Raw genomic sequence first — 10,512 nt, 5'->3', positions numbered from 1 at the left:
GGAAACGGCGCCTTATACGCAATGCATTAACGCGTTGAGCGAGGAGAATAAATATGCGGTCCATTGATAAGTAATCCACGATCGTGCGACGCATGTCGGGTGCTATGTACATTATGATACCTGACGATAGCGATATATTCGCACGTTTACGGAACTGTTTTGCCACGCAGCTTACATCGCAAAGTTTACCTTGAAGTCAATGGAACGGAACCTTGAAAGATTGTCACAAGAGCTATTTTCGATCTCGGGAATCGGCAAATAATATCATCTACTTGACAAAGTGGCTGATAAAATTCTTTCTGGCATAGCATTGAGTTTTCAATGAATATATTAATGCACACTTTATGAATATATTAACATTTAAAATTTTTCATCTGTATACCACGAATTTTTTGTCTGTATATTGAGATGATATGCGCTATATCTTTCTTATCTTTTTTTTTAAAGATGCTGATGGAATTTTCTTATTGCACACAGTTAGCATTTAATGTTTTGCTAGCAACAGCAAATATGCGTATATATAATATCGATTGAGCACTTGGATGCTTATATAACTTGCAATGTAAACAATATGTGGATATTTATACATGCAGGCTAAACAATTTTCCGACCTGAGCGACAGCGATTTATGACTAGGCAGCGCGCCTCATTGATAACCGATAGCGATATGAGCGCTATTAATGCATGTAATTAGCAAAAAAGAACAGAAAGTGCGTCGTTCAGTATGGAAAAATCGACTTGTTTATCCATTGCGTTCTTCAGAATTGATGCGCTTGCATGAAGTAAGATCAGAATTGCATCGGCGCTTCGTGCACGTATATTTTATCTGGCGAAAGCAGCTTCCTCGCGCAATAAACGTTTGACTGTGTGTGTGTGTGTGTGTGTGTGTGTGTGTGTGTGTGTGTGTGTGTGTGTGTATGTGTGTATGCCTGGTCTTATTTATGTGCGAAGCAACTTAAACAGCCTTTTATTGCGCTAAGATTCTTTAGGTATGCAGAGCACGCTCAAAGCAAATCAAAACTCGGGCTGTACACGGAATAATTATTTATCATTGCGTTATCGGTCCCATTACGAACAATGAATGACGAATCATTCGTGACGTGATAACGCAACAGAATCAAACGATTAATAAAGCACAAATAAGACTTTCGCGAAATTGCCTTGAGAATTGTATCTGATAAAGCACTTAATGCGCACTTGCTCTGCGCTTCGCGATATGTCAAGATAAAGAGGAGACAGGAAGAGGATCGAAATAGGCGCCAAGTGGTTAAACAAAAGAACTAAATCAACAATGGAGCGCGGAAACAAAACACATGCGTGTATCTTCTTTAACTCGTGTTCTTTAATTATCCCCTGTGTGCTCAGAATTGGCATCGTATATTACATTCCTGAAGCACGAGCGAAATGAAGAAAACAACTATTCAAATAGCGGGCAGTGGAAAAAGTTTGATATAATCAGACGCCCCTCGCGATTTACGCTCCTTAATAGGTACGGCGACAAACAAACGTTTCTCGAATGTCATATTTGGCGCGAATCAAAATAGATACAACAGAGGCACTATTCGATGCATCAGGCCGCAGGCATCATTAGCTTATTAAGTTAGTTAAGCGAGGATGAAAGAAGACAATGTTATGCATCGCAGCGAACATATGTAAGTTCTTCAGATACTGTTTTAGTTAGCTGCGCTATTTTATTCTGCATTTTTGCACGGCGATTTCATTTTTTATCACTTGAAATGCTTTGCATTTCTCTTTGATATTGATCTTGAAAAACATTAATAATAGTTATCTCGCGAAGAATATATTTACGATACTTGAATATTCTGTTTTCAACGTTCTGTATGAAGTAGGCGTCACTTTAGTAGACACAAAGTCGATAACTGAAAGTATAAATAAGTCTAGAAGATTAATTAAGAAGCATTGGATATATGAATAAATAATATTTCCAAATGACGTTGATATTACTTTTCAATTTTATCTTCTGTCATTGTCAAGATGAAAAATAACTAAGTTGCATTTTTTATAAAATTGTATAATCAAATCGTTAAAATAAACTTAATAGCTAATTAATTTAATAAAATTAAGACAAAATTGTTGCAATTTACCATTACTTTATCTGTTTAATCTTTATTCGAAAAATATATTATTCAAACGCAGATAAAACGCACATTAAAAGATTACTTTTTAAAATTGTCCATTTATTATAATAAATTTTATAAATTAGAAATAAAATGACAGCAAAATGTAATAATTTATAAATTTAATAGTTTAATGATTAAATGGATTGGTATTAAATTTAAAAATATAACATATTAAAATATATATAATGATTTTTTCTTAATTGCAATTTAATTCATAATGGTAATTTGCAAATTATTACATTATCTCTTAACTGCAATTACAAAATTGATTAATATTTTATATATATATATATATATATTACACGTATTATATACACGTATATATAAGCTTTTTAAATATTAATAATTCATTTGTTTTCTATTAAACTTATTGTTCATGAACTTGAAATAAGTTTACTATATTGAGATATTGGCATCATTAATATCATTTAATGTTAAATACATACATGTTAACAATGTAATTCACAAATAATTTCGAAAAAATATAAAATTTGAAAACGCTACTTATTATTATAATCTTTACTACATTGTATAAAATAAATTAGCAAACCGAAATAAATTGATTTAGTCATCTACTACAGGCGATTAGACGCCCACTATTACATCGATAACCATATCTGGGTCATGCAAATTATGGCGCGCAACGTTTTTAGATATTTTATTCGATCTCGCAATAATTACAGCTTTACATATAATTGTATAATTTCTTTCTTTCCCGTTTCATATTGTATATTATTTTTTCTTATGAAAGAATGGGATAAACATTGAGTTATTTTCTCAGTTATCTATTAACATTATTATATTTCTTAATATCTTCTTTAACAATATAAAATGTATAAAATTTAATTTTTTATTATATTATCACATTATATATGCTACATATTTTTAAAAAAATATATATGTAAAAATATTTGTTCTATTATATTTCAAATTATTTTATAAAATTTGAATTGTATTAAAATTGATAAAAATAAAAGGAATTTGAATAATGAATAACATAATTTACTTGATATTTGATATAAAAACATTGTGTCTAACAGTGGTAAACATAAAAGTGGCGCTATCTTGAGACTAATATCATGAAATAACCAATGAAAATAAAAGCTTCGTTCATCAGATAATAAATTGACCCGAATCAATTAACTAAAAATATAAATTTAATAAACAAAATTAAAGTTTTATAATATTTACTTTATTTAAAAAACATACATTTATGTTCTTCAATAATAGATTAGCTTTTCTGTTTTATTACCCCAAAAAATATTTAATTCTATATGCGATGAGTATATATAAAATTTTCTTCTTAAAAGTAGAAAATTGCCATTACCGCTAACAACCCATTTATATGCAACATTACATTTTTTTTCGTTAATTTGTTAAAATTTACATGCTACTTGTAATTTATAATTTAAATAGATTAAAAAATTAAATTTAAATGTTTTTTTAATGTAATAATATAAAATTTTTATAATAAAGATATTATTAATCTATATTCAATTTTCGAAACGAACCCTGAATTCCTTCAAATTCCATTAAAAGACAGGATGTATTTGATTCCAATAAACGAAGCTTCTCATCTGTATGACTCAGTTTTTCATCTCGGAGAAACCAATCTCTGTTCTTTTCAATTTTTTGTTGCCATGTAGCTACGTGTGTATAAGAGAAAAAAATAACATTATAGATTAGAGCAATTTGTTGAAACCATGCTATCATAAATTCAATTTGTACTACTTATATATAAATTAATAAAAATTATTTATGTATATATAAGCATTTAATAATTATTTTTGTAACTATAAAAAAATTATGATAATATTATGATTCCTTAAAAAAAAAAGAAAAATTAAAATAAAAGAAAATATATAGGTTATATTTACCATTTAATTCTTGAAAAGTACCTGCTTTACCACCCCATTCATTAGGAAGAATTTCCTTGTTTATATAAGCATGTAATTCTTCCCCGCCACCGTTAGAAACATGAAACTACAAAAATAAAAAATATATTTATACATTCATTGCTAAATCTTGTTTTATGATTATTCTATTTAAATCTTTGTCTTTACCTTTTGAATCAACTTTTCTTTTAAAAATGGATAAAATATATTGATTATATTAGTTATAAATGACGGTGCATGAAGAAAGTGAACGCTAAATAATCGGAAAGGCATACTATCTTGCACTGCCAACATTGCTCGCCTCACGATAGATTGCGTCGGACTAAATTTTGCGAAATGTGCCATACTACATCTCTGAAAAAACAAATTTCTTTCTTAGATAAATTACATAAAACTCATATTAAATAATTTTAGATTATTACTGGTAAATAAATTAAAAATGTTTATCTCTAAAAATAAGAATTAAAAAGAGATATAAAAAAATTTCTTTAATAATGTAATAACTATTTTTATCAATTATAAATAATTTTTCCTTATTATATTTAATTAATAAAATAACACATAATCCTTGAATAACATTAGCACAATCAGATGACTTAACATACTTTAAATGTATCTTTCTGTATTTTATACTTTAATTCTGTAATCAATCCTTCAATCCTTTATAGATTTTCTCTTCGAAGTATTAATTTATAGATTTATTACATATTAATAAAAAAATGCAATTACTTTATTGTTTTGTACTTGCTTATGGAATTTAAACTTTAGAACTGAATAATACTAAAAAGTTCGCGGGTATACGTATATAATTACGTAACAATTATAATTTTAATATGAGAATATTAAAAATTTAATATGAAAGATAAAATATAAAGCGTAATAAGAACTTCAAATAAAGATAATAACGCAATGTAATACCTCGAGATCTATGATCATAATATTGGACAAGCAGAATTCCTCCATCAAACGAATATCAAGTACCATTAAAACTCGTCTAACCAATGCTTGAAAGGAGAACTTTTCCACGTCGGTCTCACGTAATCGAAAAATACTGACACGGTATCCTTCCTCGGTTAATGATGGCAGAACGAAGTAGTTTCTAATAAAAATATTGGTTTAGAAATACATACAACAAAGTTTTAATTAAAACTTCCAGCTTTGTCCTAAAATGTTAGCTATTTTAATTTTTCGATATCTATTTGAAATCATGAAAAATGTAAGATTTATTTACATTGCATTGTATGAGTCTTGAATGTCTTGAGATAGCGGGTCACGAGCAGCAAAAAATTCTGGTAAGGATGTTCGGACAGCATAGTATCTTTCTAAAATTAATTTACATCTCTCAATACTATTTTTACAATTGTAAAGGAATCTCTCCAGTTTGCCGTCATCTACAATAAGCGAAATATATATATATATATATATATATATATATATATAGAGAAATATATATATATATATATATATATATATATATATATATATATAGAGAGAGAGAGAGAGAGAGATCATAAAAATGTATATTTTTTAAATTAATATTGTTGTTAACATTGTTGTTAATTCTTTTATTCTCTTCATTTTTAAATAATATTTAAAAGATAAAAAATGTTAATATTTGTTAAAAAACTCTATTAAGAAAAAGATTTTTAATATTTTTTTAATATTTTACATATTATAATTCAAAACTTTAAAAAATTATAGTATTTTTATAACATTGAAATTGTATGTTGTTGTCTATAATTAAATTAAAATAATTTGAACAAACCTATGTGATTTGGCAAATGCGACTGTTTGGAGAGCCATTCACGAAGCATTTTGATATCTTGTTTTCTCATTTCCGGATCAGATGGAAGTTCCTTGTCTATACGTTTCTGTTGCGCCGGCGTTGGGGGTAACAACGTCATGATTTTCTGAGACAACCACCGAATCGATATTGTTGTCTAGCCACACGATGCGAGGATTGCAAGATTTGGTGCAAGAGAAGAATAATTCCAATAATATATTTGTTACTGCAATAGAATTTATATTGTTATTACATCGTTATATTAAAAAACTTTTACATTTTACTATACATTGATGTTTGAAGTTACTTTGTAAAAACTTTAACGGAATTTGCAGCAAATCTCTGTAAATCGAATCTGTCATTTACTTTCGCACTTTTCCTATCAGAACTGTTAAAAATAACGTTGGCTCATGCGTCTTGTCAGTTTAATTTTCTCATTTTAACGAACAAATATTTAGTTACGAATTCTGAATACTATCTGATGAACAGCGCTTATAGCACAGACTTCACAGAATTTTGAGATACTAATTTAAAAGATATTAATAAAGATACTAATTTTGAGTTGAATAAAATACAGAAAATGCATAATAACATAGATAATATGTTTGCGGCTTTTTTATGCACATTTATGTTTGTAATTCACATATTTCTATATGTCTTCTTAGTTCACTTGATTAGTCAAAAATATATTACATAAGTTAGTTAGGTGCATTCTTTATGTTGTATGTTTTGCGCGATTTATCATTCTTACAAAGATGGTTCCATCCGTTTTCAGAGCCAAGTAAACGATATTTATCTCTTTAAAATATTTGCTTAAAGAAGGTGAGGAAATAATCAGAATTAATACACACGGGCGAGTCAGTTAAACGTCAAGAAGAAGAATGCGTGACATGAATTCGATCTCAAGGTTGACCTCATTTCAAATTATTCCCAACTTTCGAAGGCGCATTTTTTTGAAAGCAGATCGACTCCTTGAATATTAATTCACAATCAACATTTTCTTTTACCGCAAAAGTGAATGATATTCACAAAAAGATGATAGCAATATCTTTATACAAATTTACTCACGCCTTCAATAAGTACAATTAAAAGTAAATAAAACTATTTTCTAAACAAATAAATGAAATTTAAGATTTTTAATATTATTCAAATATTTATTGCAAGGAATAGAACAATGATAGCTCAAATTTCTTATTTTTTATAATTAACAACTAATAAATTTTTATTGTTCTAAATATTTCATTTATGAAAGAAAAGCATAATATGTGTAGATGCATATGCGTATATATTGCAGATATTACTAAAGGAATTAATAAACAAATATAAATATAAATAAATATAAACATACTTATGTCATAGACATAAACAATAGACATAGACAAGAGATAATTACAAACTAATACTACGAGAATAAAACTAAAAATAGAATATCTGTTTATTTTCTCTTTATTGATTAATTTGAAATCAACTCATATAACAAAAATATCTAACATCATAGGGATATTTTAAAATTATCGCGACATCTTTAAAATATCCTATATATAATGCCGAACAATTCTACTGTGTGAAAAGCTTCCATGATTGAAAATTTTAAATTATACTTTTGATTTTAAATATCTTTAAACTAAAAATCTATTTAAAACTTTTTAGAAAATAATTTCCTAAATTAAATTTTTGAAACTGTTCAGCTCCTGTAAATTTAATTTGCTAAAAGTACTGCTTTTAGAAAAATTTACAAATCTATTTTCTTCATAAAGTCTTTCCTTAAAAAATTCCTTAAAGATTTCAATTTTATCGAATTCAATTTAATTTATAAGTAAAAAAGAATTTAAAAAACTTTTATCTTTTTTTAAATTTCTATTTGATATTCATTTTGATAATTATTTAAAATAAAAAAAATGCGATTGAAAGACAAATCTTGAGTGTTACTACACTTACTCGTTTCCTTGCAATACTTGACGAAAAATCACACAACCGTAAACGAATAATCGCGCGTGTTGCACTGCAAAGCCGAACTCGGTGAGTGAAGAACCTTCCGCGATTCCTGTCGCCTCAGAATTTCTATCTGCTCGAAGTAAAATGATTCTTTTTTTCCCTCATGCTAGTAGTATAAAACCAAACCCCACCATTCGAGTATCGTATACGTATGTAACACACCGCATAGGAAGAATATTCACGTACAGAAGTTCGTGACACCTAATACGTGCGTAAACTTAAGTAGAGAATACTGCCCGTCTCAGCATTTTCGTAACGAAACTTCGACGTGATTGGTTTACGAAGATGAGTATCGGTTTCAATTTTTGATCTTGCATGAAGGTAATAAATTTCGGAAAGCGCGCGGAAAGAAATCAAAAGTTCACTGGCACAATTGAACAATTTGTAAGAAAGAAATTCTTATTTTATTATTTTGTTTTTTAATAAAAAACCTTTGACTTTATTATAAGATGCATATAATTTAACATATCATACATAAATAATTTATTTAACAAAAAATTTATAATTCATAATATTATTATAATTTTGTCAAATAATATAATATCATTAAAAGATTTAATTCTTGAGATATAAATTTTATTTATGTAATTGGTCTTAATTTTAATAATAATATATAGTGTTTTACTTAGTTTAATTAATTTTATTTTATTCATTTGTAATTTATTTAATAAATGTATTAAAATTTAGCTTTTTAATATAATTAATTAATTAATTAAAAATCTATTATTGACTAACGAAGAATGCGTTTGAGAAATTGATTAAACGATTATTATAACTACTAACTTGACTCGCAAGATGGAATCACAGTCATTAATATACAATTGTTTACTTGTGTTGTGTTTCTACAGTTTCCAACTATACTATCTAGCTTGCGATTAAAGTAATTGATGCGCTGTGCATCCGGTTATGGAAATATTTATGCCAAATTACAAGTTTCCGCAAGAATATTTTAAAAGTCGTATATTACCTTAATTAACGTTATAAAATGAAATTACAATAATGAATGCATATCAATAATTGATTGCGCAACATTCGTTAAAACGCGTAAAACATAACAATTATTATACTCAAAGAGCATCTAACAACAGCTTTCCTTTTAAAACATTAAAAATTATTAACTTACATGCCGAATATTTCAAAGTTTAAAAAGTATACGAAATACAAGAACAAATAGGTTAAATGCATATATAAAACACAAAAATTTATCAGAGACATATAAAACGTGTAGTTGCGTAACGTGATAATCTCTAACATTTTAAATTTATTTGGAAAGCAATAATAATGTACGAGAAATTGACGAAAATTTTGAATTTATTTTTCTGATCGTGTTTTGGAGTTGCAATTGACAGCTGGGAACAGTGATTATTAATCGTTTTATACTTCATGTATCATCATTATGTTGTTATTGTATAGCAATTTGTAACGTTGATGCTTTTAATACTTAATTGGAAATTTTTATTATTGTATCTCAAAAAATAAAATTTTTCTGTTAAGGGTATGAATCTGTGAACATTGCTCTACGAATTGCAAAATGTGAAGTTTCTTGCGAAATGGTGGATTGTATTACCATATGCAACAGCGCCTGCATAGCATGCATCTGGTGTATCCTCTTTTCGGTATGGTACGAGTTCATAGATAGCAAAGAGACCGATAAAAATGCTGAAACACGTTTGTTCCGTGTTTATTAAATTAAGTTCTTCTTGTTTTTTTAGCTTCCCAAGTTTCTCGAAGAATCTTAGAAAAGTGGATTCGAGCGAGTGTTGTGTGCGCAAAAAGCCGATGCAGAAACATCGAAGAACACGTCCGCATGATCCTTCGAAATGCGTGAAAGCTGACTCAGTTCATACGCGACGAAGATTAAAGAAATCCTCTTGCTTTGAACGAAATCGTGAAAATCAACGAGAACATCGAACGTGCTGTTGCAGGGAGAAGATGTGCGCTCGAATAGAAGAACATAAAAACACGCATCAATGCGTGAATAAAAATAAGAAATCGAAAATATGTAGCCGGCAAGTTGAACATTCAGATAGTTATAAGTCGGACAATTCTTTAAACAAGAAAAATAGTATCGCAGTTTTAAAAGCAGATAAAAGCGAATATTGTGTTTGTAAAAGATTTTGAGATAAATTAATGTCATAAAGAATTAAAAATAAATATGAAATGTCAAAGTCACATAAAAATATCAAATGATATTGAAATGTTGGATAATTTGATTATTATAAAATTAACAGCAACAATTGATTAAGACAAAAATATTTATCTTTAAAATCTCCAATGTTTATTAAGAAATCATTTGAAGATATTGCAAACTTGTTAAAATATAATTAGATATTGTAATAATTTAAAAACATTCTATTATCATCATATTATAAAATCTTTTATCTTAAAACTTACAATACATAGCAAGTTTATATTGTTATTAATTTATTTATCTGCTAATTTAGATCAGTAGCGGTTATGTTAGCATCAAAATTCTGTTTGCCATTGTAATTGTGTTTCTTGTTTATCGTACCTCTTTAAATAGCAATTTTCTTGAAAGGAGATTGCGCCGAATTAATATTGAGATTGTTGTCAACAATTTGTACAATTTTTTGAATTGTTGAAAATTTCATTATAACTGTTGATCATTCATAAAGTTATTTGATCTTTTTGATTTTTTGTCAAATAAAGTATAGCTCTCTGATCTTTTTAAATCAAA

At 27.5% G+C, this 10,512-nt stretch overlaps 2 protein-coding genes across 3 annotated transcripts; one reads left to right on the top strand and one right to left on the bottom strand.

Moving 5' to 3' along the window:
- Nucleotides 1-16: 16 nt before the first annotated feature.
- Nucleotides 17-10,512, top strand: LOC112552989 (uncharacterized). Of its 2 annotated transcripts, none has more exons than XM_025219694.2 (3): nucleotides 17-1,652; nucleotides 9,309-9,435; nucleotides 9,527-10,512. In XM_025219694.2, the coding sequence occupies exons 1-3, from the start codon at nucleotides 1,628-1,630 to the stop codon at nucleotides 9,933-9,935; spliced, it is 561 nt and encodes a 186-aa protein (XP_025075479.2). In that variant the 5' UTR covers nucleotides 17-1,627; the 3' UTR covers nucleotides 9,936-10,512. The 2 variants fall into 2 exon arrangements, with proteins under 2 accessions (XP_025075479.2, XP_088939599.1); XM_089083473.1 differs by having other exon boundaries at nucleotides 9,309-9,430; nucleotides 9,527-9,657.
- LOC105432523 (alpha-tocopherol transfer protein-like) lies at nucleotides 3,312-7,991 on the bottom strand. Its single transcript, XM_025219695.2, has 7 exons — nucleotides 7,758-7,991; nucleotides 5,802-6,045; nucleotides 5,268-5,427; nucleotides 4,955-5,135; nucleotides 4,205-4,390; nucleotides 4,019-4,124; nucleotides 3,312-3,787 (listed from the first exon to the last, which is right to left on the bottom strand). Exons 2-7 carry the CDS (start codon nucleotides 5,938-5,940, stop codon nucleotides 3,624-3,626), a joined length of 936 nt encoding a protein of 311 aa, XP_025075480.2. The 5' UTR covers nucleotides 5,941-6,045; nucleotides 7,758-7,991; the 3' UTR covers nucleotides 3,312-3,623.

Source organism: Pogonomyrmex barbatus, unplaced genomic scaffold (genome assembly GCF_055798465.1).
Source record: "Pogonomyrmex barbatus isolate J1 unplaced genomic scaffold, ASM5579846v1 scaffold1, whole genome shotgun sequence".
NCBI classification, from domain to species: Eukaryota; Metazoa; Arthropoda; class Insecta; order Hymenoptera; family Formicidae; genus Pogonomyrmex; species Pogonomyrmex barbatus.
Note: the sequence above shows the minus strand (reverse complement) of the source record. Positions and strands in the feature narration are given on the sequence as shown.

Bases quoted from the DNA above. Each gene is read 5' to 3' on its own strand.
- LOC112552989 (XM_025219694.2), top strand. From the start codon at position 1,628: ATGTTATGCATCGCAGCGAACATAT. The intron at 1,653-9,308 runs GTAAGTTCTTCA...TTTTCTGTTAAG, and splicing joins ATGCATCGCAGCGAACATAT to GGTATGAATCTGTGAACATT. The intron at 9,436-9,526 runs GTACGAGTTCAT...TTGTTTTTTTAG, and splicing joins TGTATCCTCTTTTCGGTATG to CTTCCCAAGTTTCTCGAAGA.
- LOC105432523 (XM_025219695.2), bottom strand. From the start codon at position 5,940: ATGACGTTGTTACCCCCAACGCCGGCGCAACAGAAACGTATAGACAAG. The intron at 5,428-5,801 runs GTTTGTTCAAAT...CGCTTATTGTAG, and splicing joins GCATTTGCCAAATCACATAG to ATGACGGCAAACTGGAGAGA. The intron at 5,136-5,267 runs GTAAATAAATCT...TATTTTTATTAG, and splicing joins CAAGACTCATACAATGCAAT to AAACTACTTCGTTCTGCCAT.